Below are 26559 nucleotides of genomic sequence, written 5' to 3' on the forward strand. Positions count from 1 at the left end.
TGTGAGGAGACTCACAAGAAAAAGAAGATTAGAAGAACAAATAAGTAGTTATGAATACTAGAAGTGAAATGATGACGACTACTTGTAGAGGTACACCTTCCTGAGCTAGAGGACCATCATCGATGGCAGTTCCGACATCGCTACCAGGGACAACTGAGATTTCATCAGAAAGCCTCCTGGTTCGTTTACGAAGCTCCGCTGGAGGCACTGCCGCGGCGAGTATCGATCTAAGTCTATCAATTTCAGCTCGTGCTTCTTTAAGTTCAGCTTCGAGCTCTGCTGAGATGGCGGGGGCAGCAAATACTGGAGGAAGTGGGGGTGCTGGGACAGGTTCTGGGGCAGTGGAATGTGTGAAAGTTGAAGGTTCAATATCCCTTGATGCAGGAGCATCTGCCTGAGGAGATGTTTCGACGGGTGGCTGAACAAAAACCGATACAGGTGGCGGATGTTGAAGTTCTTCATGTGATTCCTCATGTGCGGCGCTAAAGTCTTCGTGATGACTGTGCCCTTCAGCTTCGGGCACGGTTGAGTTTCTGAAGTCTGGAATGGCATTGTGGCCATTGACGGAAGGCTGTTGGCGGACAGTACCGAACTGCTATAGTATAGTCAATAGTCATGCCTTGTTGAGCTTAGGGTGCACGAATGGACGTACCTGTTCGCTAGCGCCGATTATGGAGCTCTGATTGACCGCAGTTTCGTCCTCTTCTATCAATGTTTGACCTTCAGGAGGCAGATATAAGACTTTGAGTTTCTGCTGGTGTACGGTGTCTGCTTCGTTCGTCGAATCTGACGTGGACCACTAAGACCGAGAGTGACAATTAGTGCCGTTAACCATGTATCCTTTTCAAAGGACGCACAATTTCGGCCAGAGGTTTCTCTTCTTTCTCCGAGGTAATGAGGGTACTCTGAATCAGAAATTTATCTTTGCACTTGGCATTGAGAGGCGGTTCCTCTTTCAAAGGCTGTAGCATGACTAAAGAATGCCCCGTTAATCGTGTACTCCTACAAAATTGATTATATGACGCACCTGCCACCTCAGTGCTTTGCCCTGGCTCAACTCTTCCAGAATTGGGCCGTACACAGTACAACTGGTGTAATAAAAAAAAACTTTTAGTAGGTATTCATCAATGAGATCATAATTTCCTGGTACCTTCGGGGCGGTCGTCTTGACCTTGAAAGCCACCGGTTGATCATGAGGATTTGTTATGGTCAATGTCCTCTTCACGAGAACGGTCAGTGGGCCTGCCAAGAACGAATGAGACCAACAACAACAGAGAAAAAGGTAGAAAACGGACGGCTAAACCCAAGGGAAGAGCTAGGATTAAGATATACAGACATGACTGTTTAGGGAAAAGAAGGGAGGAGGGGTGAGTGGAAAAGCGAAACTCTGACGCGGCGGACATATGCAACTGGCCACGTGGTGAACTTCACCTCATCATGATCAGCCTGCGACCTCATGTCCTCGACGTGGTCAGCTTTAAAGTTCGATAGCTGTAGCTACGATCGAACTCGTCATTACAATGAACACGTTCTGGTCCTCCAGATTTCCATCGCGCCAGAAAAGCTTGCGAAGAAATCGACCCGCCAGAAGCCTGAATCATAGTCGGAAGCTAAGAGTTTTACTCCTGATTCACTCCGTGGTATTTAGCCTTGAAGAGACGAATAGTCCATCAGAGAAGCCTCAGGTGTTGGCTTCAGCCTCAGGCTCGGACGGCTTCGTCACTTGGAAGTCAAGGAACGCATAGTAAGTTACAGCATCGTTGAACTTTGTACTTAAATCGGTAGCGCCTACTATAGTGTTTATTTTGTTTGATTCATGATATTCAAATGACACCGCTATGTCACGCTTTGACAGGATTCATATCAACGCCAATATCTGATTTCCTTCGCACGATCAAAGACACTGAACGCATCACAGTCAGAACGTGTAGCAGCAGTGGTCGTGCAGCGACTTACTTGCGAATAATAAGGTGGACTAACGTCTTTACATGTGTAGGGGCTCTCGCACGCTGTTGGCCCGGTCCAGCCGTTGCCTGAGCAAACTAAGTCAGAGAGGCTGGTATCTCAATCGGAGGATGGACCTTACCGCCGCATTGTCCGAAATGCGTCTGCACCGGACCACTTGCTGTCGTTGTGGTGGCGATGGTCGTAGTAGAAGGCGGTTCTTGTGTGGTGGTGGGTGCATCAGTCGTGCTACCTCCTGTAGACGATCCACTTCCGATGGCAGTGGTGATGGGTCCACTCTCGACGTAAACGCCTGAGAAGTACCAGTCTTCGACTCCGGCCGCAGCCACGATTCGCAGCACACCAAGATGCCAGTCGGCAGAATTTGTGGAAGTAGAAGCAGCGACGTTCTGGACAACCTTGACAAGTGGACTGGATCCTGAAGAAGCCCACAGCCCTACGGTGCCTTTCGAAAACTGTTTATCGACAATTAGTGCCGCGCCAGAAGGTCTACGTACTGCACCAAAACTTACATCGATATCATAAGCGAAGTTGAGCCAGGTGTCCGCGTTGAATGGAGTGCTCCATTTCGAAACGCCTCCGACCATCCATTGCAAGTTGGTGGGGTTTGGCGCGACGCCGTATTTAAGCTGAAGAAGAAGAGATTTAACGAACTTATGCGTTAGGAAATAATGTATGAGATGTTACCTCAGTGAAATGGCTCTCAAAGAAGCAGACCTGTGGGAAGTAGATGAGAGGCGAGAGTACTAGAGGATGACAGACCTATACCTGGTGTTCTAGGGTAGGCTACGTAGCAGCACGGAAGTTTGTAAGCAACGTTTCTTAGATGCAACCATTGACTTACATCAGGGGCATTCGTGCTTGTTCTCTTTACAGAGAAATGATAGAAAAGATTCCCGGTTCCCAAGTTGGAGCTTGTCTGTGGAATCAGCTCCGTTCGTGCCATGGTTTGTCTGCAACACTAATGAGCGCACTGGCCCGAACGAGCTGATGACAGAAACTTGACGGACCCGTTCCAGGTTGCACCGGAGTCGATGGTCGCCTTGAGGCCACGCTGCTCGGAAGTCATCGCCGGGTTTTTATACGAAGAAGACAGATCCAGATAGTGAGAGGTAGGCTGGCTTCCGTGGATGTACTACATGAAACACTCTACTGAGCTTGACATCTGAATGTGAATTCGAAGTCGTACTCACCCATTGGTAAGTGCCGACTTGGTTAGCCCAGCTCCCTGTCCCAGAGTTAGTTCGCTAGGGATCCAAACCAAACAGAGATAAAGATCACATTTGTCAAAATCAGCCGCAGTTGTGAAAGGGTTGAAACTTCCGTCCCAGAGCTTTGTACCTGCAGAGGCAACACCAGCCAGAAGCGCAAACGTGCCAATGACAAGAGGAATCATGATGCCTGAAGAAACCTAATAGACTCATCCTGGCATTATATAATGTCCGTCTGTTGAATATCGGAAATCCATCGCTCTGAGGCAAAACGAAGGAAAAACATCGGTCTAAGATGCAATAGAAGATAGCAATATTTTTTCGGATATTTGGACGGTGATCCACGGTGGTCCCGAAGCAATTAGATTTACAACAGTAACGATCCGGTAAAAATATAGGATATCAACAACGGAGAGATGTAGGACGCCAAAAAATATACAGACCGACGTTATTCTCCCTGCTTCTTGAACATCCATGAAGTAAGCCATGATTTCTGAGTCCGTGTCTTCTCAGCTTCAGCTTGTTCCTCATCCATACGATTCTGGAAAGCGAGTATCTCTTCTGCCAGGACTTCATGGTAGATAGCACGATTTGCTGAGATGTTTGGCGCCCTCCGTAAAGCCGGTCGTTCCAAGGATATTCGCGATGACGTGGGATTTATACCCTCGCGAACTAGCTCTGCTTGTGCATGAGCATCAGGTCTGATGGTAGATTCACCCGCAGATTCGGAACGTTCAATCGGAGTTTGTTGGGAGACAATTGACATAATTGAGTTGGATTTCTCCGGAGGACGTAGGGTTTCTGAAAACGACCGATAGGAAGATAGAGGTTGTTTACCGGACCCCGAACTTGGACGCCTGAACGAGAGACTACTGTCTGGGTTGCTCGGACTTCGACGGAAGGTGGAAGGCCTTCGCGGTCGTACGGTGTTCTCCACATCATCTTTTACTTCTGCCCTCTTTGCCAGGACAACAGGAAGGTCGATGATTTCTGAGCCATCAACATAATCAGGTTCGGAGTATGGCACCAAACTTGTGCGTTCGGGTTCGTTCGTTGGTGTGGAAGGTAATGATGTCGTTAGCTGCGACGGAGAGTTGGTTTCGGGGAGACCCGTCCAGCTTCCTATCTGACCGCACGATGGGTCGACAGAGATTGATACCTTGAGGTCGATCGTTTCATCTAAATTCAACACGCCACATGGATCACGAGGAAGCCACAGGGCATTGCTGATTGTTCTGGTGTAGTAGGGATTGTCGTAAGGAATATCGATGTTATGCTGGTCATCCCAAGGTACAGGGTGTGGGTGTGGAGAGACTACCTGAGTGTCCGACCCAGAAGAGGCAGCCGCTGAGAAAGCTGATTCCCAAGGTTCAGGTATGCTCGGATTCTCCTTGACCTCAGGTGTCGCAGAATACAGCACAGAGGGATTGGTTGGAAGGGATCTGATACGGGATAGTCTTGACCTATCGGGGTTCGAACGGAATGGAATCGGATAGCGCTGTAGTGGATGGGATGGACGATGTCGAACAGTCGCATAAGAGAAAGAAACCCATGCAGGTAGACGCCACGTGACTTTGGAATCGTCTACGGCAGGAACTAACTGGCGTCCTCCCGCTTCATTCTCGTTGTATTGACTTTCACCTAGGTCTTCAAAGCCTTCTTCTTCTGCCGGTGGCGAACCTGATCCACATACAATTTCCGCCTCTGCTATGTCATCCGCCTCAAATTGTGCGCGGCATACTCGAGTTATGCTAGTGATTCACTGCTTCAGGATACGTTAGGATGAAGATGAAACGACTTGAGACATACAAGATCTTCATAATGGCGGTGAACGCAACCAAGAAGCCAGCCAAGCCAACATTCACCTCCCTCTTCAGCACCACCATGTACGCCAAGAATACAGACTACAAGTGTTCATGAGCTTCCGGAAGGGGTAAAAGATGTGAGTTACGAACCTGGGCCAAAATCAATCCTATATTGTGGGACGACATCAGTTTGAAAAATGAACGCCCAGCTATTTACGCACCATCGAGCGAGTATCGAATCATACGAATCAGAAGGAGTTGCCCGTTCCCTTCGTAATGTTTGGCGTAAACGTGGATCAACTAAGGAGATTGTTCAGCACTTGCGTGCTAGAAAGGGTGTCTACGAACCTGGTTCTTCACAACACCTAGTAGTCAAAATGAGGACCGGGTGTTGCAGGACTCAATGACACTTACCAGTTTCAACGAAGAAGTATATACAGCCAAAAGGAAGAACAAACGGGTTCAGTACAGAGAAAAGCAGGAGAACATGGATGACCAGAAGATGGGTTGGAAGCCAATCTACATGCAGATATTATCATCATCATAAACTGTAAGGCATTGCGAATTCTTACAATAAAAATTGAGTGTGCGCGGTCTTATGCCCACAGCGCGCTTCCGTCTAACAATTCTGTCAGAGGGCATAGCGTACAGAAGGATAGTGACTCACGGCGTGATTTGTCGGCTCGTAGTGGGGTACATGATCAGAGGGAGCTAAGTAGAGGATGAAAGGTGAATATTGTGGGAAAAACTCATGTTTGCGAGACGTACACCAACTAAGAATACAGTGAGTAGTGTGAAGGTTAGACCCGGGAAATACTCACGTAAGGCGATCTCAAATCCACCATGCATTGAAAGCGTGAAGATTACTGATAGAGTATGTCAATAACGTAGACCCGGCACAAGGAAATAACTCACACCACCCGACATAGAAAGGTCCAGCAGTTGGAAAACTATTCGCAACAACACTCAATACATCCGGAGTGGTCCCTGAAGCACGCAGAGAGTCCAGAACGGATTGTAATGCGGCAGTTCCAACACAGAAAAAGACCAGAACGTTGACAATCAAAAACTTAAAATAGCGTGTCATGATGCGATCGTGGAGGGAAGACAGCGTTAATATCGTATGGGCCTTTTTGGCTATGAGCAAGAGTATAAGAGGAATGAGGAGGGCAAGAAGTGCGACGAGAAGGGTGGGGATAAACGATTGAAGAACTTCCGCTTCCCATGCGTGTTTCTCTAAATAAGCTCCCTGTAACACATATGAGTCAATTAGTGTTAAGGAGTTTGATTAGCGTACCAGACCGTGCCAGAACACACTGATGTTTTGGATTGAGACAAGACCGACGAATAATGATACTGGAAAGAGCCAGAAGAGGGTGAATGCCCTACGGAGGTCATGTTAGCAGCGAGGTCCGGAGCCAGTATCTTCGCACTGACCAGACTCCCAAGCTGACAACCCAGTCCTTGACAAACTATGGCGATCATGCATTAGCACGGCCGGTAGAAGAAAATTTAAATACGCACCTCTGCGTTGTAAGATGACTTCATTACTCGTATCCAGTCCAGGTCAGAGTATTGAGGGGCCATGGTCACGATACAAGTTAGAGGATTGTGTGGATGTACAGCAAGGTAATTACAAGCCCTTCTGGCGTCTTCAGCTTGAGCAAATGTTACGAAAGCCGTAGAGACTGGATCGTATTTTTTGGCAGGTTTTGCGCGATTTTCCGTGATCAAAGATGTAAGAAGATTCAGTTTCGCAGTGTAATAATCGATAGAGGGCACCGTTTTTCCACGGAAAAGATGCGAGAGGTTGACAAGTGGTTGATATGCGTCCAAGGTGTTACGGGGGAGGGAGAGGAGTGCGTCCCACACTGTTTTATTGCGCCGTTTGAGCCTAGGTGAGGCTGGAGGGTATGCAGAGGTGGGAGGCACCTCTTCTTGCTCGTCGTCATGCGAACCCTCGGAACGAAGCTTCCGGAATGCACTTCTATCAAGACTGAACCCTTTCCTAGAATTGGCGTAACTTTCCAACAACCCAAACTGTTCGACAAATGGTCCCAAAACCTTGATGAGCCGGTCCATTCTCTCCTCCTCACTCAGTTGAGCGGGGTCACCGACCTCGACGTCAGCCGGAAATTTCCGTTGCCTCGCAATCAACGCAGCTCTAGAACTACTCCGAGCAAAAGGCCTATGTTCCTCCTTACATTTCATGGCACGTGCGACATCGACGAGGGCCTTCCTAGCCAATTTGATGTGTGCTGTCTCCAGTAATCGTAAAATGTCCTCTCGCCTCTCGAGTAAAGATGAAAGCTCTGTCATCTTGCGGGCTATTATCACTCGTTCGATAGCTGGTTTATCATCCGGATTGGACCGTGAATTGGATGTCGGCTGACTTTCACCCTCATGAGTACGAGCTAGTTGGACGGGTATCCGCTTCGCATGATTTAAGATGAATGCCAAAGATTTATTTATGAATCCGGGTTGTGTCGTGGAGTTGACACCCATGGCGGGCTTCTCGAGTTTCCGCGACATGTAGTACTCGAAATACTCTTGCAATTCCTTCTCATCGCGAAGCTGAGGAGGAATATTGGTGACCATAATCGTGCGGAAGCGAAGACCATCGTTCGATAAATCGACTTCCGTTGGAGGAATATCTGTAAAGTGGTACTGAGGATGGGGGTGAGGGTAATATTGTTTTTCTGTCGGAGGATGTTGAGCACGGTGAGCTATGTTCCTGGCGCGGAATCGAAATGCTCCATGTATGATCCAGAATAAGGTAGCTATCCAGGATAAGGTGATCCAGAAAAGGAGGCATATGTGGATCCAGAGTAGGGATTTGCCATGTTGGGATCCAACTAGAGAGGATATGGATGCTCGGGTCATCGATTTCGGGGAGATGTCATCTTCAGAGAATTCAAGGTGAATGGGAAAGAGAATGAGGAAGGTCGTTAACACATGAAGTAATGTGAACCAAACTGTGGGGACCTAGAGTGAATTTGAGCTGATCGGATGAAGATGAAGTGAACGTACAACAGCCGCGAAGGAAACGTATATATACAACAGCATCAAGACCCCGAAGTTCGTTCAGTTTGTCTTCTGGAAAACGAACCACTTGCGGAACCCAGGACAACGGCCATCCTCGGGGGGAAGGTGACGAAGGATATCTAGAGAGAACATTGAGGAATCACTTCTGTATAGTTCTTGTCGGAACGAACCTTGCCCAACTTCTCCCTTGATACAAACTATGAAGTTGTATTCGATGAGCAAAATTCTACGTGAGACCCCTTAATAACACTCACTACCCGAATTCCCATGATTCACGACTCCCCAACGAAATGGCGTCCCTGCGTTGACTTTTGCCTCTCCTCACTCGCTTCATGAGTTCCTGACCACCGACGCATAACACTGTAATCCCAATGGCTATTACTGTCTGATTTATGAGCCCACTGTGTCGTCAATCATCATTAGCGTGAGCGCCAAAATCTCGACAGTATACTTACCTGTAATTCTTTGAGAACGGCCTCGTATGGATATCGGACATCGTAGTTCAAAGGAAGACTACGGAAGAGGATTATACCGCAGTTGGATGTAACTCTAGCGGAGCATGTAAGTAGGAGAAGGCAAGTTGCACCACAACGTCGGCTGGCACAGACTCTCACGAGAATCACAGTTCCTGTACATGTGATGATGTCAACCGCCGATCACACAACAACTCGGACAATAACTCGTGCGCACAATAAGATATTGAACAGTACTTAATTCTAACAATTCTATTCTACTTTGTCTTGCAGATGCGAAGCTTGTTGGGTGAATATAGATAGTTTTCGCTGTAGTTCTTGGGTGGAATCCGCTCAACAGGTTCAGGTTGCCTGTAGATTCATGTTTGTTATCCAAGAACCCTGGGATACGAAAAGGAACTTACACATAGTAATCCCAACCTGCCGAAACAAATTGTTATTGTTCTGGACTGCTTCGGGAGGTCTAGAGAGCACGCTGCACATACCTTGCTTCTCAGCAAAATGCATGGCATCCTCTTTGGAACGGAAGGACATGCGAGTTCCTTGCATGTAATCGGCTCTGGAGGTCGAATTGGTGAATGTCACCGGAGAATGGAAGTTTTGAACGTACGAACTGGCCCATCCCATCAGCTGGTGTTCCCATCGTCCACCTCCTTGCAGAATCTCAAAATCTATTCTCCACCTATTGGACTTGCCAGAACCGCTCTGCATGGTATTGCGTGTCGGCTTGTAAATACGGACCTGACGATGGCGAAGTTCACCTGGAATGGAGATGAAGAAGTTGATTACTGCGACAAAATAATACATTCTATGTGCGTACCAGGAGCTCCACTAACAACATCTGCTACCATGACATCTCGAGCAGGAGTAGGTGTGGTGACGGACGTTTCGACTTTCTCTGTATTCTGTATTGAGGAAGTACCGCTTGACTCAGATGACACAGCTCTGAGGGATTTATGTAGTGTGAAAGTATTTCGTCGAGCTGACGAGGCTGCAAACCTGTAGTTACGAAGTAGAGACGACATGGTAATCAAACTCTGTTTGAACGGGCTTCCCAGTCGGTTTTTGTTTGTCACGGAGATCACAGCCAAACAAACCTCCGTAGGAAACCGACCAATAACATTACTAGATCTGAATTGCATAAAAATACAGTGGCTAACAAGTCCTCAAACGACAGCGAGAAGAAAACGAGGAGAGAATAGGTATCGAGATCAAGACGCAAACCCTATGATTTTGCTCATGGGCCGTAAACTGATAGCAGGTTGTTTCTGAGGGACTGCTGGAGGGGGTTGACTAGGGTCTACTTCGTCGTCGTCGTCCTCTGCATCGCTCTCCGATTGAGTCCGGGCCCTGTCGAACATGCTGAGACGGCGGTTAAGGTCGGACTGCGGTGGTCGATACGAGGGATTTGCCTTCAAGGATGTCGCACAATCCACAAAGACACTGACAACTCCCGCATCCCAATCTACGTTGAATAGATCCAGGATGTATCGGCGTACCGGAAGACGATATCTAGATGTCGAGATTGTGTGTAAAGCTCGGTATAACATGACTGGGGAAGAAAAGATCGGTCTGTATTCTGGCCGTGCTTTCATCCTGGTGCTGTGTGTGAGAGTCGTCATTCTCAGTACACATGACCGACGCACCTGGCTAGAGACCGCGAAGCCGCATTCGCAATGACAGTATTCGCGAGGTTCTGTATCGCTGTCAGTACTTCAAGTTCGGGTTCCGTGGTAGGAGGTATGAGTTGCGTATCATTCGGTTCGGGATAATGATGTTCCCATGGAGGTAACTGCATTGAGATTAGAGCTAGAATGACCCTTTGAGCCAGGATTTACTCACAGCGATAAAGTTCTCGACGTCAACAGGTATACAGAGCCCAGTAGGTAATCCCATCGGAGTTAAAGTTGCTTCCCAATGATAGTCATCGAGGATTTCGCAGCCTTGTGAGGTGGAAGATATCAGTCCTAAGATGAAGAAGCAAGTTCTAGATCAGAGAAATCAGTAGTGATTCATGGACCTAATGTTGTGGAAGAACGCACCCTCGGATTGACGGTATAGGTGAGTTATTCGCGATGTCCATAACCGTTGGAACGATTTCCTCTTCCTCCAGGAAGAAGAGACCTCCCTCCGTGGCTCCAATATTACCCTGAGTGGAGTTTTACAAGGTCCCTACCACGAGCAAATTCAACAACATACCACAGCCCAAAGGATACTTTTCAACTTCATAATGAGTTCCGGATCCTCACTTTCGTACCCATGCTGCCTTATAAATTGAGCAAAGTCTGTAAAATGGCCCTTGTCTTGCAGAATTTGGCATCCGAATTCGGTCTTCGACATTTCCCCGTAGAAATGAGGAGGTACTGTGGCATCGAATGTTCTGCTCGAAATTAATACAAGATGGATCGGAATTCGAGGGAAGGGGCACTCGCATATGGTCTTCATCTTCTACGCTGTTCGAGTTACTAAATACTTGTGCCAAAAAGACTTCGACCTGTACGACGTAGTACAGATTCCGTTCCTTATCCATAGACACTTTTAGAATGTTTGAGGAATTGAACGAGAGTTAAATGCATACGTTATACCAGATGTCCATTTCGCGATCGATGTAACCTGAATCAAATAAGTAACGGAATCCCATGGGAGTCGACATGAACCTGCGGCGTAAACTCAAGTCGCGTCCTTCTAGTGTTATAATCACGCTTACTTCAGTAGCAAAGAGTTGCCAATATCACCAAGGTGATCCATCCTTGGACGCATCTCGACGACAAGCTCAAGGAACGCTTTAGACTCGCAGGCCTCCTCGAGCAGCTGTACAGCTTCTTCGCGGACCTCGAAAGATGGGTCATACAACTGTGTCAACAGAAGACGCAACATCCATGCTTGCGCAGTGGGTGTTTTGCGAATCAACTCCCCTAGGTGGCGTGTTGCAAAAACCTGTATCCGCTACACTTAACAGTGAGTATCTTCCGAAACCGATTAATTTCACTTGAAACCGTACCTTGTTGCTTGTCGTAAGGGCTTTGGAGAGTACGATACGAGGATGTCCGTCACTATAAAGATGTAATTAACCTCAAGAAAACTGGGACCTATAGGATAGCATACATGTTGTAGTCAAGGCTTTCAATGATGCCTTTAATGAGATCTTCACGGCTTTTGAGATCGCTGAGATGATAGAAAGCTGTAAATATGTTGTATTTCTCTAGAATCCTGGGGGCAGATGAATGATTGGAAAAGGAGGTTCGATGCTGCCACTCACTCCATGCCCTCTTTATGTTTGCTGAGGGTTCCCAGCATCTCCAGATAGCCGTATGTCAAGGTATCTCCTATCCTTCTTTTCGAAAATATTGGATCTGAATCTGGGGCGCCATTGAACTAGCGAAGAATTAAGTGACTGATTCGGGTGGGAAGGCGGCAACCTACGGGATCAAGTTGGGCGAAACATTTCACAATCTGGGACATGAACTCATCTTCGGAAGAGAGATATCGCACCCCATCACTGCTTGCCATCAAGGTGATGAGTAACGAACATCCAAGGCGCACCCATCGGGAGTTGACCTATCGACATCTCAAGATAAGGTAACCTGGAATGAGGATGACAGCATACCGTATTTTTATGCATATCTGAGAAACGATGACTGGTTGGGTGGAAGAAAGACATAAGTCGTCGAATAAATCTTGTCCCTTTGATAGCTTCCTCCATACGCTTTGCATTGAGTAGTGGCCCTTCAATGAGTTCTTGGATGATATCGAAACTCCACTTTGCATGATCCTTCGTAAACATAACCTGGAAAGCTTCTCTCAGTCAACAGGAATGAGAACCAGCAACAAGTAGCACCTGTGATTCTAATAAAAAATTCTGGAAGGTCTTGTCATCCATTTGCATCCCGATCTTGATCTTCACTTGTTCTACTTGACGCTGACCCCGCCGAACAGCATCGTCCACAGAATTAGACCGTAACCTATATTTCTTGACGAGACCAGGCTCCAGGCGGGTGCGATTACGATTGAGACTATCGATGGCAGAGAGAACCGAGGTGCTCGCGATTCTATTCTCGCCGTCGTGATAGTCTGATGCCATCTCAAATACTTGTGGCAATGCCTGAATTTTGGCGGCAACTGAGAGTGGTAATATTCGATTCGACATTTGCAGAATCTCTCCGATGAGTAAAGTCGCTTTCCGGGTTAAGTTAGTCGCCATGGGAGACTCTTCAATAAGAGATGTCAACGCCTACATCACAAAGAAATGAATGGAAAAATATCAGAATGAGCCAGTAGACGGACCTCTAACAGCCCAGCGTTATAAAAAACAAGAAGGAGTAAAGCCAAGTATTGATCGGTGAGTTTCAAGGTTTGGGAGTTTCGCTCAAGCGGTTCTGCTTCACCCTTATCGAGCTTATTACCATTCCGTGAACGATACACTGGCAAACACTCATCAGAATAATCGTGTTACATGGGGGAATGGGACATACTTGTGAGTCTCTTTCCAGTAATGAATGTCTGATACCATTCAGGAGATTTAATGTTGATATTGAAGAGGTCAAAGAACATGTTGATTATAATGTCCTATGTGAGAATTAGCATTTATTGGTCGGTCATGGTCATGAACGTGGAATATACCCTTGTCTCCAAAGAAGGAATCCGAAGAGTATCAACTAGTGAACGAATGGCCCTCATATCATCCATGCAGAAATACATTAGACCTGTTTCAGTCCGTGATTACGGGATCAGTTTCGTGAGAGCGTTGATGGCGTACCACTCCAGGTTCTCAGCATGAGTTGTACGACCTTCACACAACTTTTCATTCGCTCCGCATGTTCAGGCCCCTTGCCGTATGCATCCGTGAGGGTGGATAACGCTATCTATGCGGAAATGTTTAATGCGGTATTCAAACATAAATCATAAGCGCACCTCTAGATCAGTGCCTATATTCAAGTAAGCTCGGCTGCGCGGCGATTCCACAATATGTAGGAAGGTGAAGGCGAGAATGGGGGTTATATCGACAGGGCCTTCTCCGATAACATGAAGCAACACACGAATCCCACCAGTCTTGGCGACGAGGTCTATATCCAACACAACTGAAAAGAATTATCAATGAGATACCTGGTTCACACAGAGTCAAAAGGATATACCCAGTTCGGCTAATGTTTCAATGCAAATCAGCCTGAAGGGGTCTTCTGTATGCTCAGCAACAGCTACTAAGGCCCGCATCACCGGCTCAGAAAGAGGCACGATCCCACAATCGTCTCCATTCTGCATTTCTTGCCCCGAAGTTCCGACTTCAACGATGGTCCTCAATAGCTTGATGACTTGCTCTTTCTCAGCGGCGAACTTATTATCTCGATGTAGGGACCTAACAATATACCAATCGATCTCCTGTTTGCGTAGGTTCTTTACAGATTCCGCATCAACTAGAACATGTCGTATGACGCGGTATGCTATCGCACGACAATGAAGGGAGCGTTTATCTGCAAGTGCGGGGATGACCCTAACAAGTACAAGTTCAGGAGCAGAGGAGACAAGATAGCAATATACGTACGCTTGAACGACTTCAGACACCTTCAGCTCGTAAGAAACGCGGACATTCTTCTGCAGAATTCCCACCAGCTTCGACATTGTTTCGGTCCACAGTCGATCGGAATCGGGGCTGGAAGGGTTCGAAAGTCCAGGGCTTCCGGAATTATTCAACGCTGGTTGTGCTACTGCTTCTAGCGACAACAAGGACGCTATACATGTTTGAGCATTATGAAGTGACGTGCGAAAGTCCTCTCCTATGAGGTGATCAGAGAAAGCCACCAATCGTTGTATGGGGTTGTGTAACGCACCTTTCCCTTCCGGCTCTTCTTTCTCCTCCTTCTTCTTCTGAGCCTGGACCTTGAGCGTGGATTCTACAACTTATGTGAGTTAATGTCCCAAGCGCAGAATTACAGCTCATACGGATGTCTGCTCGTTTATTCTTGATAGCCTCGATTCGACTGTTTGCTCCCGCGAGTTCGGACTGAACCTGTTTACGCAACCTATCCTGCCGGATCTAATGAATCAGCCAGGGAGTTCAGGAGAGAGAAAGATGGGTACCGTCAATTGCATATTCAATAAATTCTCCGCGCCCTCCTTGATTCGATTCTCCTTTACTAAACGGCTAACCAGGAACTCCAGCTGCCTCAACCAACATAATTGTTATCGTTAGGATATGTAATGGATCTAGCTTCTGTACCTGCTCATGCAAGCTCATCCCCTCCAAGTCGGCGAAAGAGAAAGTGTCGCTGGAATCGGCTGAACCTCCATTGAGGAGGATAATTGACGAGGGTAGGGATGAGCTGCTTCCGGGTGATGGATTTGCATAGGAAGGCATCGAGCGTGCCTCCGCTCTTGTTACGTGCAAACAGAGTGAAGTTTATGTCGGTAGTATTGTGGTTCGAAGACTGTACTAACAGCGGATGAGGACGCCAGCAGCGGTCACGGCCATTCCCACGGTTGCAGCCTGTTCCAGTGCCAGTGGGTTACAAATTTAAACTCCCTGCATCCCATAGCCTCCTTTGGGAGGCGAGCGCAGTACTAAGATTCTAGAGACAGTGCTGGTCAGGAAGGCCCGACCATCAAAGACTTAGGACCCTACGAGGTGACAGTCGAAGTAGATTCGGTTTGTACATGCATTATTACATAAATAAAAGCCGTCTCGAACTGCTTCGATACGAGCAATCAACGTTTCCGAAATGATTGCCAAAGGCGGTAATAATCGGCAAAAGCCGTAAAACTATGCAATTAAGGTTCAAGCCACCAGGCGCTCGTGAACAATTTCTGTAGAGCGTGCACGACAACTTCAAGACATCAAGATGGGTGAGTGCGAATTCCACTGTCGAGATTTATGCTCAACATACAACAGTTCGCTACGCCGCTGCCGCCCTTGCCACCAACCCTGAAAAGAGTATGTTCAAAGAAAATGACTAGAACATCATTGTCCTCAACTTTACTTTCAGCATCTCGTGCCCGAGGCGAATACCTTCGCACTCACTTCAAGAACATGCGGGAAGTGGCGGCTGCTCTTACTGGTGGGTGGGATGATGGACCTTATCTTGTACATCCCTGAACTAAAGACGACAACAGGGCTCAAACTTACCAAGGCATACACCTATCTTAGCGATGTGAAGGACCACAAGCAGGTCATTCCTTTTAGGCGGTTCGCCGGTGGTGTTGGGCGAGCGAGTCAGGCTAAACAATTCGGTGCTACGCAAGGTGTGCGATGAATGCTACGATGCCAAATCCGCTCACTAATCACAACTTTAGGTCGTTGGCCCGAGAAATCCGTTAAATTTATCACTCGTCTCCTGAAGAACGCTGAATCGAACGCCGACGCGAAAAACATCGATGTTGAAGACCTAGTCATCAGAAACATTGTTGTACAACAGGCACCTGTACGTCTGGAATCTTCAACTCGGTTACGATGAGAGCTAATGAAGGTGTAGAAAACTCGTCGTCGCACATATCGTGCCCACGGTCGTATCAACCCTTACCAAGGCCACCCTTGCCATGTTGAGATCATTCTCGCAGCCATGGACGTGGAGGTCGAGAAAAGCACTGACAAGGTTTCAAGCGCCTTGACCGGTCTGAACAGACGGCAAGTTGCCCGCAGACGTATTGAGGCCGCCCGGGCATAGAAAATTCCAGACGACAGGATTAGGTGTAACATACCGCTCTATGTTTCCATGTACATGATCCCTTCCTATGCGCCATACATGTTTCATGGTTTACGTCAGGGATACGCCGAATCTGGCTTGCGATGGTATTCGTGTGTGCAAAACGTACTATGTTACAGGAATAGGGATGAATATAAAGGAGTGGTCGGGTTTTTAAGAATCCTCAGAATCCTCGGTCAAATGAGTGTGATGGAAAGACGTAAGGAAGGTGGGTAACGAGTGTCGAATGATAGATATAATCTGTGGTTGGCAATCGCGGTGATGGAAGTTATGGTTTCTTGAGGAAGCGGCTAAGGATGGAGGGTTTTTTCACGTCCACCGATTGGTCGAGTTGATCAAGATCGCGAATCGACCCATCTTGGAAAAGCTTCGCCCAAGCGTCGATGTGCGCGAGCCCGACGCATTTAGCCTCGCATTTTGTGCTGAATAGTGATATTTTTGAGCCTGTGCATCACGACGGATTGTTGGTTTACTCACCTCAACTGATCGAATTGCGCGTTGACCACCTGGTCATTTTCACGTGCATAACGCGGATCGAGGAGCTGTTCTCTCTGCCATTTGGCGATAAGTGGGGTGCGCTCGAACTTGTAAGGTGATCGGCCGTTCTCTAACACTGGTAAAATCAGAATTGCTCAATCGAATGAAGCGAAAACGTACCAGATAAGGTGTGCTGAATGATAGCCGCTGCAGCTAGGTTAATTCCATCATTCCCCTGAGGGAGCGACACTGTAGGTTTCACTGCTTTTACTATTTCCATGTCTCTGATCAGAGGCGCTAGTGTCATATTAAGGCAGACGGTCGAGCACAGGGATCAGCACACGCACCTAAAAGAGGAATATAACTTTGCTGGGGCTTGTCCTTGAGATCGTCGATCGCTTGTCGATATCGTCCGTAATTATCAAAACCACTGAAGTATTCGTCGAGCGTCTTGAAATGCTTTTTATCTTCGACATTTACTGACTACAAAGTGGGGGAATTATTAGCCGTGACGGAAAATAGTAGCAGAAACTTGCCATTAATGTCTCTTTGAGGCGGTAAATAGGGGGGGAAACCAAAGCTCCATGGATAGCTGATGCACAGCTGAAGTTGTGTAGAGAAACACATTCCTGCAAGATTTCACATACATAAATGAGTCCTTGCATAAGAGTGAAAGACATACCCAAGCCACTCGGACCCAGAATTCTATCGCGTCTACTCGTGCTTCCTTGCTCTCTTGGTTCAATATTTCTCTGGTCACCCAGAGGTAGAGTGATCGCTCCCGGTGTATTATGGATTGAAGTTTTGAATGCACTTCGGATTCACGGTTCCCTAAAAACCAGCACCGGACAGCGCTGCTCGGTTCATAGGTACAGTGCATGTCATGCAAGGCTCTAGTCAAGTTCCTGGAGAATTCTTCGATTCCCTGTGAAACAAAAAAATGGGAAAGCTGAAAGCTGAAACCGTTTTCCTGCAGTAATGTCGATTCAAACCCAGTCGAGTGCAGAACGGCGGTTCTTTCAGAGACGCGATCGATGAACCGTTTGCGCCAGTCCCTCCGGCTGGCTCGCCCACAAATAACATCCTCTAAAAAAAGGATAATCTTGCTGAACAAGGAATCGGGAATTCTACCAAGGAGGTCCGTCAATGCGAATTGCTCAAGTTCGATGAGTACGGATAGGTCAAAAATCTCGGCATCCCAATATTGCTCTAGCCACAATGCTACGACATGCCCGACCCGGATGCGCACCGTCAACTCTTCGCGAGTCCAGACTCGAAGCTGGGCGACGGTCAGTTCTGAAGGAGGATGTTCATTAAATCTCTCGGCGAGTTTGGCAATGGCATCCTGCGGAGAGATAAGGTAACCGAGGCTGCAGAAAAACAGCTGAGATATCTTGGGATTCTTGATTACATCCTTAGATGTGACCATTCGAATGAGAGCAGTGAGAGAAGCTGATTTGATTTCCCCTTGAGGGGATAAACGAACCGCGACCGTCTCTCCATTCAACTCAGGCATGTCTACATCTACTTCAGGATGTAGAGGATCAGGAAGGAAGTAAACCGCCGATTGACGAAGGATATAGGGGATGTCAGGCAGCGCCTTGTGCCGCCTCATGTAACCTTCAATGGTCCTCTGCTTTGCAGCGTCTGTTGAGTGTTCAAACAACTGGTCTACAGAGCCTACGAGGGTGGTCGCAGACTTGGAGCGAGCACTAAAGACTCGAGACCCCAAAGACGGTCGCAGACGGAGAACCCGCTGAACAAATTTGGACCCTTTAAGCTCCCAAGGGCGTTTAGAAGTCGAGCTTTGAAGGGATTGGGATTCAATGGACGACGGACCGGCCAAGGTATCGGTTTCAGAGTTAATGGTGGGAAGTTCGGATATGAATGACTCTGGAGTCGTTGTGACTTGATGGTCCTCAGGTATAGGTGTCTCATCGTCAGCGATTGTAGATGCCGTATGTTGTCCGGAGGGGATCTCAGTTGGTTGTTCGTCGGGCTGTACGGATGTAGTGGCTTCGTCGTGCTCCAAACAAGCATCAGTCGATTTGCCAGAAGGCTGAGATATCGGTAAGGCCGTGTGGTTCGCATAAAGCCTGCCGGCCACTTCGAGAAAGTATTTGAGGTTATAAAATGTCATCTCCATGATCTCCAGGACCATGTCACATCTAACCTCGTCCAGATGTAGTGTGTGTTGAGAGAGAAGTCCATTCGTAAAAACGGCGCCATAATGGGCCATTTCGTAGTCAGGGAAAGTTCGCACCTCCTCTGGCAGCGAATCCATGGTCGGGATGATAGAAGACAAGCATTGGGAGAATACCTGAGCCAGCCCACGCATGGCTTGACTGTCTCCAGAGCTGGATAATCGGCGGGCATGTTCGAGCGTAGTATTAATCGAGGGGTAGCCTTCCTCCAGCCGAAAGCGAGACTTTGCTGATATTGGAGGGGAGTAAGAGAACGACGACAAATCGCTCCGAATACTCCCTCGATCGGTAATGACATGGGAGCAACGGTCAGGTAGCATAGGCCCGGCTCTTTCCATCTCAATTTGATGGAAGACGAGAGGGTATATGTAGAGGGATGTCGGAGTGAGATTAACGGTGAGGTCGCGTCACGTACCGATTTATACTTGATAGTGGATGTGGCAGCCCAGTCATTGTTCGACTTATGGGCTCGGCAGCCCCTTCGAGGCCACAATAAAGTAGAGCAACCTTTACGCTTTGATAGTGCCAAATAGCCGTGACCATCAAGTGACGGTCCGTAGAATTCCTGAGGCGAGGCAAAGGTTGGTGCATTGATCGAAGTTAGCCTCACATATAATACGTCTCGGATGCATCATTGGAATCCAAATGCGCGACAGCCCTGTATATCGTTGTCATCAACCAAAACTGACATACATAACTAGAAAAATGGAACCCGGTTTATACGTACATTCTGCAGTGAACGTGATATTCAGAGTTGGCCATGCGTGTGGCTGTGTTGGGAAGGGCTGAGCTGCCCATATTGTGGTCCTTATCGTTATATAAGACATCAAGTAGGTAGCGCGAGAATTCTCCAACCCTCGGGATCGAAGGGCTTCATCATGACACATTTTTGGGCTAATCGTTTCACATCTCCCTGTCCAGTCACTGAATGGGATACTGCTCCAAGTTTTATCAACTCCCTCGAGCTATCTAGATCATCCAGCGCCACTCCGGACAGGACTGGAATGATCGTATCGTATTGGTGCATTTGCAAGAGCAGCGTGGCGAGTTGGTGTCTAGCCTGCTTTGCTGAAGGTTCGGCATGAACGGCCTTTTGTGCAACGGCGACAGCTTCAGAAGAATTGTCCTAACAAGGTATGTCAATAAGTGGATAAGAAAATACGGTGTAATGAACAGACCCGTCCGAGGTGGTGCATGATCAGCAAGTAGTCGACATTACGAGAAAGATCTAGTTGAGAACGATCGTCGACAGGTAAAGCCAGGATTTCAGAAAGTGCAGCGTCCAAAAGTCCATCGTCGTCGGTCAATATCCCCATCGCTGCTAAGGTATTAATGGCCGTCAGGTTCTCGAGATCATCGGAAATGCTGGTCATGTATTATATTGAGCGCAATAAAAAGCCAACCTAAAACGAGCCTACCATTCCAAGAGCTTGGTTTTTGCAAGTTCCCTTGTATCCTCTGTCCCAATGGCCCACAGCGCTTGTGCCAACAGTACTGTTATTTCTCCACGGACAATAGGAACGTTCTTGCCAGTCGCAGTCTCCAACGCTGCTTCGAAAGAGTTCAATGCTTCCTCCAAATTCTGTTGCCTGAAATGGGCGATTCCAGACCCAAAATGACAATGCGCACGAAGGAAAGTGACACTCTCTTCTTGTTCATCTTCTGGTAGCAGACCCAATGCGCTTTCGAATGATTCGAGTGCTCCATCATAATCGCGTAGAGTCAGCTTCACACGCCCAATATTACTATGTGCAATGGAAAATTGACGCTCAACCTTGTTATCTTCGGCTTCTTCATAAGACTCCTCCAGGAGTGCGATTGCCTTCGCAATCCATTTTACAGCAAGATCTGGCTGATGTATGCTTTCACAAACCAGACCGAATAAATGAAGTGCTGAAGCATCATTCGGCCGTGCTTTGCAGTAGCGGTCGAGAACGAAAAAGGCAGGAACCAATGATTCCGACGTCGAAATCTTGTCGTTTTTCTGCTTAGAGAAACCTTTGAAAGCATACAGGTAATCTGCTTCGGGCTTTGAAGCATTCAAAGAGAAGATTATGAAACATAGTAAATTGACTACTCACCACAATAAACGAAAAGCTGATTGTATGCTCGAGTATCGCTAAAGCTCCTGGACCGTGCCCTCCAGCATCAGCGACCAGCGCCTGGCCAAGCCAAGCGAGGTTATAATCAGGGTCAGAGCTTTGCGCAAGATAGAATGCCTCATTTGCCAGCTCGGCGTCGTTGTGATAGAGATATAACAATCCGAGATTCGTCCATGTTACCGCACTCTAGAGAAGAAGGTAACGAACAGGGCCCACAAACTCAGGTGAAAACGGTGACCATACCTTGGAATTCAACTCCAGTGCTCGTATGTAGGCATGCTGTGCTATCTTCGGTTGTGAGGTGAAATGGGCGTCTCCGAGGGCTACCCAGTAATTATCGACCATTGGACATGAGCGAATTGCTTCAGTAATGCTCTCGATCGACTGTTTCTGCGCATTCTCTCGCCTCGGTCCCGGATTCAACCTATTGGCCAACGACCGCAAAGAAATGGCCAAGTCGAACCATGCACTTCCTACAGCAGATGCTTCTGAGGAACCTAGTGTGGTGCGATGATCATAAGCTAACACGGCGACCTCAACTACGGAAGTCCTGGTCAACGGTGTGTTTACAGTCGCTGGGATGATGCCAGACACTCGGGTGCTCGCGTTCGCTCCAAGGATGGCAGTAACAGCTGAGACTATTTGTACCACTGCAGATTCTTCATGGAAAACTGGACTGGAACCGAGGAAGTAGAGAGCGTCTGCAATTAATTTCCAGATCACCGCACGGAAACCAGTGCTGTTTTCAATGGCAGCGAGGGCTTTGCGGACGGCGGATAGGAAAGATTGCTCGGCTCTTGCTAGATATCCAGCATTGCTCTCTAAGTGACCGAGATCAAAATGCGTTCGGGCAAGCGATACCAGGGCACATATTTCAGATGGTCTTGAGCCTAAGATAGTTTGCAATTGATCGATGCCTTGTTGGTAGTGACCAAGTTGACGGTAGACTTCAGCAGAAAAGTAGATGCACACCCAATCCTTCCCATCTAGAGCATGTGCCCGTTCTAGTGCTTTGAGAGCTGCATTATGTTTCCCAGATCGATGATACGCCTCTCCGAGTCGAACCCACGTCAGATGATCGTCGGGTTCAGCTCGAAGTGCAACCTGAAAAGCGGTAATCGCAGATAGGTAATTTCGGCGTGTCTATGGGAGCTTAAGAATCGAAGCCATCTCAGTGAGCGAACAAAATGATACCAGTTCTACTATGCCAATCGCCTTCCACGCCCATACGTTGGTGGGTAAGAATTTCCCGGTAAGCTGGCCGCCCTCCATCCCCCCTTCTCCTTCAATGGTCCTTCGAGCGACAACCTCTACCAAATCCCAGTCCTGCTCGTCAGCAAAGCCTGTCGCTAATCGAGATGCAGCTTCAGCCTCTCGAGGGTCTAGTTCGAACGCCTTCTGGAAACATTTAGAAGCCCGAGTGGGGTCAGGGGGTGTAGCGTATTCAGAATAATACAGGCCGAGGGATGTAAAAGCTGGTGCGTAAGTGGAATCACACTTCAGGGCCGCTATGAAGTATTTGTACGCTTCGCCACGAGCTTCGCCTATATGAAGATGGTCAGACCAGTAAATGACACAGATAGTAGTGGATCTCACCCATCATATCCCAGTGGGATCGGCCCAATCTCCAGTTACAACGAGCGCGATCGTGTTCGGTCCCCTCATGGTCATTCAGAGATTGAAGCACTTCTCCGAGAATGGTCGTTGCCTCATGTAACTTCCCCAGTTGAGATAGACACCAGGCGTGTTCTTCCCGAGAACGTAGGCTGTCGAGATCGTCTTGGGATAGTAGCTGTTCTACTCTTCCAAAGACTCTCTCGGCTTCACTCCATTTTTTGGCCTCTGCAAACACGTAGCCTTGACCCAGGAGAGCTGGTACGTTGTCTGCCGCTGCTCTGAGAATTTCGTCAATTATTGTCTGGGCGCGACGGTGATTCTTGGGCGGCGATAGGTGGACTAAAGAGGTCGCAAGGTCAGCTTGGAAGCTGAGCCGAACTCTGCAATTCAAGAGTGTGAGACGTCATAACAAGTATCGGGATAGGGACCTTACAAAGGAAGGGATGTTGCATGGTTTGACTCAAACTTTTTGACGAGTGTCAGTCCCAAGTCGGCGACTTCAATAACGTTTGCGTAGTCCAACTCTTGTAAGCATACTTTTGCAACAATACGCGTAGCTAGAATACAGTTCGCTGATTTTATCGCCGTATAGGCTTCCTGTATAGGAGAACATCAGTAAGGGGACAAAGGAACGAATCATTATCACCTGAATCATGGAGTACCCAACATCTAGATCTTCGCGGATTCTTTTTTCAACATCTGAATCACATTCCTTGTCGAGCGAGATACCGCTGTACATGAAATACCCTCTGAGGATCATTGAGTTTGGATGAGACGGGAAAAGCTCCATAAACTGCCGGAGGTGATCATAATCATAATCGGCTGAAATCTGGTGTGAGCATATTCGACCGGAAGTGAAAAACTTATTTACCGATAGTTCCTGCATCCTTCCCATCAAGGAACAGTATCCAGGCTAATTCGTCAGGTATTTTCAGGATCACAGCGCCTTTGATTAAATCAGTAACTTCTGTTGCAAGCTTGCTTTTTGGACCGTCGGTGGGATCTGCAGTGGAAAAGGAATGAAGGTATTGTAGCTTGTATCTGAGCAATTTTGCGTCAGTTTTTCGTCGAAGTTCGTCAGAGGTATTGGGGTGGTTCAACAGTTCGGCATAGAGCGCGGGTAACTGGAAAGGCTGTTTTCACTATTAAGACCGAATCTTGAATTGAGAAACTTACCCTTGACGAGCCCCACACTTCTCTACCGATAGCTTGCCTTATTTGTTCTGGCGTACCAGCACCAAGTCTTGTCCTCCTTCTCTCAAATTCTTTTCGCATGTAGTTCTCTTCCTGCTGCTCGACCAATTCAATCATTTCTTCAAGGACCGTCAATGCATCGTGTAGCGCGATTTGTATCCGGTAGGTTGAAGTAGATTCAGGTGCCGTATGATCAGGAGGAGGTAGTGACGATAGGACTGAATAGTATGGTGATTCAGGTAAGAGGAGTGACAATGAATCCAGCAGCTGTCGTCGATCAGAATGTCGAGTAAAAGGTTGGGTAAGAGGAACCGACCTGAGCAGGATCACCAAGCTGTCGGCGGATATCGATGTATTTTTGAGCCGTTTCACCGCACTTGACAGCATCATTACTAACCGAATAACATTCAAGCCAGCTCAACACAATGACGAGTCCAAGACACACCTTTGGGCGTATAAATTCATCAGTCGTTCCAAAACACCCGCGTACTTATCCCAATCTTCGCGTCTCTCGTAAAACTTAGAAATTCCCTAACAAAGAGCATAATAAGCCTTTAGAGGGAAGCCCGTCGCACAATCGAAACACAAACACACCTGCCACGCTGTCAATTGTTCTGGCTTTACATCTATAGCTTTCTTGTAGGCCTGTATGAATCACGCCAGCTGAAGACCGAAGTGTATAGTACGGAAACAGAAACGAATCACTTGCTCGCCTTGATCATACTCTTCTAGCTCCAGTGACGCGAGCCCAAGAAATACATTCCTGTTGGGGAGTTGATCGATTTACTTGGAGGATAGTCAACAGATGAACTTACGCGTTATAGTTATCCGGCTCATAGTCAAGGACTTGAAGAACAGCTTTTTTTGCAGTGATATAGTCCTTTTTCCCAATAGCTTCGAGAGCGTCCTTGAGCTTGGTTTTCACAATTGACATTGCTTATAGGAGATTGAAGCAGTTGAAGCGCGTATTTGAGCGACGTGACTTCAATATTCAATATTCAATGGTCGTGACATTGACTGATCTGATGATGAGAACTCCCACCACAACGAATAAGCGACCCTCCTCAACCATGTCGGGCGAAGTACCCTTTAGGATATCTGTTTCAGATGAAGAACTATTTCTACTACAAAAAAAACTTGATCTAGCAAGGTTTCCGGACGAACTCTCTAACTCCGGGTGGAAGTATGGCGTTCCTCTTCAAGATATACAAAGACTTGCAGAAAGGTGGAAGAGCGGATACGACTGGAGAAGTGAAGAAGCAAAGTTAAACGACGAACTTCCTCAGTTCACAAGAGATATTCATGTTGAAGGACACGGCACCTTGATTATTCACTATGTTCATCAGAGAAGCGCCGTTGCAGCTGCTATACCTCTACTCTTCGTGCACGGGTGTCAGCACATTGTGGCTCCCTCACCTTACTATGTCACTGATGATTAGCATTCGTTAGGGCCTGGAAGCTTCATTGAAGTCCGAAAAATACTTCCTCTTCTGATCCAGTCATCCCCAAAGCATCCCAGTTTCCATGTTGTGGCACTCAGTCTTCCCGGATACGGCTTTTCTGAAGCACCATATAAACCCGGTTTCAGGGCCGTTCAATATGCTGAGGTCAAGTTTTACTTTTTCCTCCAATGGACTAGGTCTAATATCCCTTGCGCAATTTTTAGATCGGCAACAAACTGATGCTCGCATTGGGATACCCCGAATATGGTTGTTCTTTCCTAATTGCTTCCTCTCCATACTTAACTGCCTGTAGTCACACAGGGAGGTGATTGGGGCTTCATGGTACATGATACTCCAATTAAATGTCGGCATTTCCGATGCAATTTTGTTCAAGGTAACTCGCAAGATTGCCGAGGTGTATGGTATAGTCCACAGTAAGGCCTGGCACACTAACATGCCTGGGTGAGAGTAACATCTCTTTTGTGTACGTTACTGATTTGAATGTTATTAGTGGCTTCCCCCCGGCATTCTCACGAGAGCCTCTGTTATACCTCCGCCAGCTTCTCACACCCTACACTGCAGCTGAAAAGACTGGGTTAGCGCGTAGCGCGTGGTTCGCCAAACACGGAATGGGTTATTTCCGTGAACAATCTACTCAGCCACAAACTTTGGGGTATTCTTTGGCTGATTCTCCCGTTGGCTTATTGGCTTGGATATATGAAAAGCTGGTAAATTGGACTGATAACTACCCTTGGACTGATGATGAAGGTGCTTTGGTTGATTCATCTTTTCCTGTCGCCGTTTCAATTCTTACAGAGACGTGAATAGTGCTCACTTGGATCTCAATCTATTATTTTTCACGCGCTGGGCCTGCCTCCTCAGTACGAATCTACTACGAGATGATGCAAGACAAAGAAAAAGTCATCAAACCTTTGACCCCCTTTGGCGTATCACGCTTTCCAAAGGAACTGAACATTCGACCGAGATTGTAAAACAAAAACACCTATCTTCTGGCTGTTGACTAAACTTGCCAATTGCAGGTGGACCAGAACGGTTGGAAATCTTGTCTTTGAGGCAGAACATTCCGCCGGGGGCCATTTTGCTGCATACGAGAAGCCAAAGTCCTTAGTCGGTGATCTGAGAAAAATGTTTGGTAAGGGAGGACCGGCTTACGGGGTGGTAAATGGACAGAAAGGATATGAACGTGTGGGTACGAAGGCAAAGCTGTAAAATATGTGTATAGAATCTCTATATATACGTGAACCCCTGGAGCGTGCGTAGAATCTTGTGTCAAGACTATATAGAATCATGATTGAGTTGCCAAACGCGT

The 26559-nt window shown here is 47.4% G+C and overlaps 9 protein-coding genes across 10 annotated transcripts; 2 read left to right on the top strand and 7 right to left on the bottom strand.

Annotated features, from left to right (window-relative positions):
* Positions 1 to 28: 28 nt before the first annotated feature.
* On the bottom strand, positions 29 to 1383 carry E1B28_012364 (uncharacterized protein; the record flags this gene model as incomplete). Its single annotated transcript, XM_043157464.1, has 6 exons — positions 1296 to 1383; positions 1151 to 1242; positions 1028 to 1088; positions 858 to 973; positions 653 to 799; positions 29 to 592 (listed from the first exon to the last, which is right to left on the bottom strand). The coding sequence occupies exons 1-6, from the start codon at positions 1336 to 1338 to the stop codon at positions 29 to 31; spliced, it is 1023 nt and encodes a 340-aa protein (XP_043004831.1). The 5' UTR covers positions 1339 to 1383.
* Positions 1384 to 1894: 511 nt separating this feature from the next.
* On the bottom strand, positions 1895 to 3361 carry E1B28_012365 (uncharacterized protein; the record flags this gene model as incomplete). Its single annotated transcript, XM_043157465.1, has 10 exons — positions 1895 to 1903; positions 1957 to 2033; positions 2087 to 2420; positions 2478 to 2594; positions 2653 to 2682; positions 2734 to 2751; positions 2810 to 2918; positions 2976 to 3100; positions 3159 to 3193; positions 3247 to 3361. 10 exons carry the CDS (start codon positions 3359 to 3361, stop codon positions 1895 to 1897), a joined length of 969 nt encoding a protein of 322 aa, XP_043004832.1.
* Positions 3362 to 3624: 263 nt separating this feature from the next.
* Positions 3625 to 8522, bottom strand: E1B28_012366 (uncharacterized protein; the record flags this gene model as incomplete). The annotated part of the gene is made up of 17 exons (XM_043157466.1): positions 3625 to 4927; positions 4986 to 5080; positions 5132 to 5148; positions 5203 to 5281; positions 5330 to 5346; positions 5396 to 5500; positions 5554 to 5600; positions 5649 to 5692; positions 5750 to 5847; positions 5897 to 6230; positions 6279 to 6366; positions 6419 to 6453; positions 6506 to 7956; positions 8012 to 8145; positions 8197 to 8223; positions 8281 to 8427; positions 8482 to 8522. The coding sequence occupies 17 exons, from the start codon at positions 8520 to 8522 to the stop codon at positions 3625 to 3627; spliced, it is 4062 nt and encodes a 1353-aa protein (XP_043004833.1).
* Positions 8523 to 8693: 171 nt separating this feature from the next.
* E1B28_012367 (uncharacterized protein) lies at positions 8694 to 9535 on the bottom strand. The gene is made up of 5 exons (XM_043157467.1): positions 9320 to 9535; positions 9110 to 9260; positions 8985 to 9058; positions 8904 to 8919; positions 8694 to 8850 (listed from the first exon to the last, which is right to left on the bottom strand). The coding sequence occupies exons 1-5, from the start codon at positions 9522 to 9524 to the stop codon at positions 8757 to 8759; spliced, it is 540 nt and encodes a 179-aa protein (XP_043004834.1). The 5' UTR covers positions 9525 to 9535; the 3' UTR covers positions 8694 to 8756.
* Positions 9536 to 9600: 65 nt separating this feature from the next.
* On the bottom strand, positions 9601 to 15141 carry E1B28_012368 (uncharacterized protein). Of its 2 annotated transcripts, XM_043157468.1 has the most exons (26): positions 15116 to 15141; positions 14714 to 15062; positions 14575 to 14655; positions 14437 to 14521; positions 14325 to 14387; positions 14039 to 14270; positions 13632 to 13987; positions 13411 to 13577; positions 13256 to 13361; positions 13120 to 13202; positions 12972 to 13065; positions 12784 to 12920; positions 12338 to 12730; positions 12107 to 12286; positions 11923 to 12057; positions 11759 to 11874; positions 11605 to 11709; positions 11501 to 11552; positions 11207 to 11445; positions 11078 to 11156; positions 10932 to 11020; positions 10699 to 10879; positions 10542 to 10648; positions 10342 to 10486; positions 10146 to 10291; positions 9601 to 10095 (listed from the first exon to the last, which is right to left on the bottom strand). In XM_043157468.1, the coding sequence occupies exons 2-26, from the start codon at positions 14849 to 14851 to the stop codon at positions 9711 to 9713; spliced, it is 3894 nt and encodes a 1297-aa protein (XP_043004835.1). In that variant the 5' UTR covers positions 14852 to 15062; positions 15116 to 15141; the 3' UTR covers positions 9601 to 9710. The 2 variants fall into 2 exon arrangements, with proteins under 2 accessions (XP_043004835.1, XP_043004836.1); XM_043157469.1 differs by lacking the exon at positions 15116 to 15141 and having other exon boundaries at positions 14437 to 14530; positions 14575 to 14659; positions 14714 to 14912.
* A 153-nt stretch (positions 15142 to 15294) lies between these two features.
* On the top strand, positions 15295 to 16228 carry E1B28_012369 (uncharacterized protein). The gene is made up of 6 exons (XM_043157470.1): positions 15295 to 15336; positions 15383 to 15424; positions 15477 to 15548; positions 15604 to 15732; positions 15784 to 15911; positions 15963 to 16228. The coding sequence occupies exons 1-6, from the start codon at positions 15333 to 15335 to the stop codon at positions 16152 to 16154; spliced, it is 567 nt and encodes a 188-aa protein (XP_043004837.1). The 5' UTR covers positions 15295 to 15332; the 3' UTR covers positions 16155 to 16228.
* A 233-nt stretch (positions 16229 to 16461) lies between these two features.
* Positions 16462 to 19212, bottom strand: E1B28_012370 (uncharacterized protein; the record flags this gene model as incomplete). Its single annotated transcript, XM_043157471.1, has 6 exons — positions 16462 to 16615; positions 16671 to 16806; positions 16851 to 16967; positions 17018 to 17149; positions 17203 to 17299; positions 17353 to 19212. The coding sequence occupies 6 exons, from the start codon at positions 19210 to 19212 to the stop codon at positions 16462 to 16464; spliced, it is 2496 nt and encodes an 831-aa protein (XP_043004838.1).
* A 488-nt stretch (positions 19213 to 19700) lies between these two features.
* Positions 19701 to 24721, bottom strand: E1B28_012371 (uncharacterized protein; the record flags this gene model as incomplete). The annotated part of the gene is made up of 16 exons (XM_043157472.1): positions 19701 to 20000; positions 20053 to 20239; positions 20293 to 20903; positions 20956 to 21162; positions 21220 to 22119; positions 22171 to 22520; positions 22573 to 22973; positions 23027 to 23190; positions 23240 to 23415; positions 23465 to 23717; positions 23770 to 24054; positions 24104 to 24179; positions 24233 to 24318; positions 24382 to 24432; positions 24493 to 24550; positions 24603 to 24721. 16 exons carry the CDS (start codon positions 24719 to 24721, stop codon positions 19701 to 19703), a joined length of 4224 nt encoding a protein of 1407 aa, XP_043004839.1.
* A 90-nt stretch (positions 24722 to 24811) lies between these two features.
* On the top strand, positions 24812 to 26500 carry E1B28_012372 (uncharacterized protein). The gene is made up of 8 exons (XM_043157473.1): positions 24812 to 25179; positions 25237 to 25394; positions 25454 to 25496; positions 25543 to 25571; positions 25624 to 25691; positions 25741 to 25997; positions 26058 to 26217; positions 26270 to 26500. The coding sequence occupies exons 1-8, from the start codon at positions 24813 to 24815 to the stop codon at positions 26457 to 26459; spliced, it is 1272 nt and encodes a 423-aa protein (XP_043004840.1). The 5' UTR covers position 24812; the 3' UTR covers positions 26460 to 26500.
* Positions 26501 to 26559: the final 59 nt, after the last annotated feature.

Source organism: Marasmius oreades, chromosome 8, assembly GCF_018924745.1.
Source record: "Marasmius oreades isolate 03SP1 chromosome 8, whole genome shotgun sequence".
NCBI lineage: Eukaryota > Fungi > Basidiomycota > Agaricomycetes > Agaricales > Marasmiaceae > Marasmius > Marasmius oreades.

Excerpts from the sequence above, each read along its gene's own strand:
- E1B28_012367 (XM_043157467.1), bottom strand. The coding sequence starts at position 9,524 with ATGTCGTCTCTACTTCGTAACTACAGGTTTGCAGCCTCGTCAGCTCGA. Across the intron at positions 9,261-9,319 it reads TGTTGTTAGTGGAGCTCCTG|GTGAACTTCGCCATCGTCAG; the intron begins GTACGCACATAG and ends TCTCCATTCCAG. Across the intron at positions 9,059-9,109 it reads CTGATGGGATGGGCCAGTTC|AGCCGATTACATGCAAGGAA; the intron begins GTACGTTCAAAA and ends TTCGACCTCCAG.
- E1B28_012372 (XM_043157473.1), top strand. The coding sequence starts at position 24,813 with ATGATGAGAACTCCCACCACAACGAATAAGCGACCCTCCTCAACCATG. Across the intron at positions 25,572-25,623 it reads GAGGTGATTGGGGCTTCATG|GTAACTCGCAAGATTGCCGA; the intron begins GTACATGATACT and ends ATTTTGTTCAAG. Across the intron at positions 25,692-25,740 it reads TGGCACACTAACATGCCTGG|TGGCTTCCCCCCGGCATTCT; the intron begins GTGAGAGTAACA and ends GAATGTTATTAG.
- E1B28_012368 (XM_043157468.1), bottom strand. The coding sequence starts at position 14,851 with ATGCCTTCCTATGCAAATCCATCACCCGGAAGCAGCTCATCCCTACCC. Across the intron at positions 10,487-10,541 it reads CCTATACCGTCAATCCGAGG|AACTTGCTTCTTCATCTTAG; the intron begins GTGCGTTCTTCC and ends TCTCTGATCTAG. Across the intron at positions 10,096-10,145 it reads GCTTCGCGGTCTCTAGCCAG|GATGAAAGCACGGCCAGAAT; the intron begins GTGCGTCGGTCA and ends ACACAGCACCAG.
- E1B28_012369 (XM_043157470.1), top strand. Across the intron at positions 15,425-15,476 it reads TGCCACCAACCCTGAAAAGA|CATCTCGTGCCCGAGGCGAA; the intron begins GTATGTTCAAAG and ends CTTTACTTTCAG. Across the intron at positions 15,549-15,603 it reads AGTGGCGGCTGCTCTTACTG|GGCTCAAACTTACCAAGGCA; the intron begins GTGGGTGGGATG and ends AGACGACAACAG.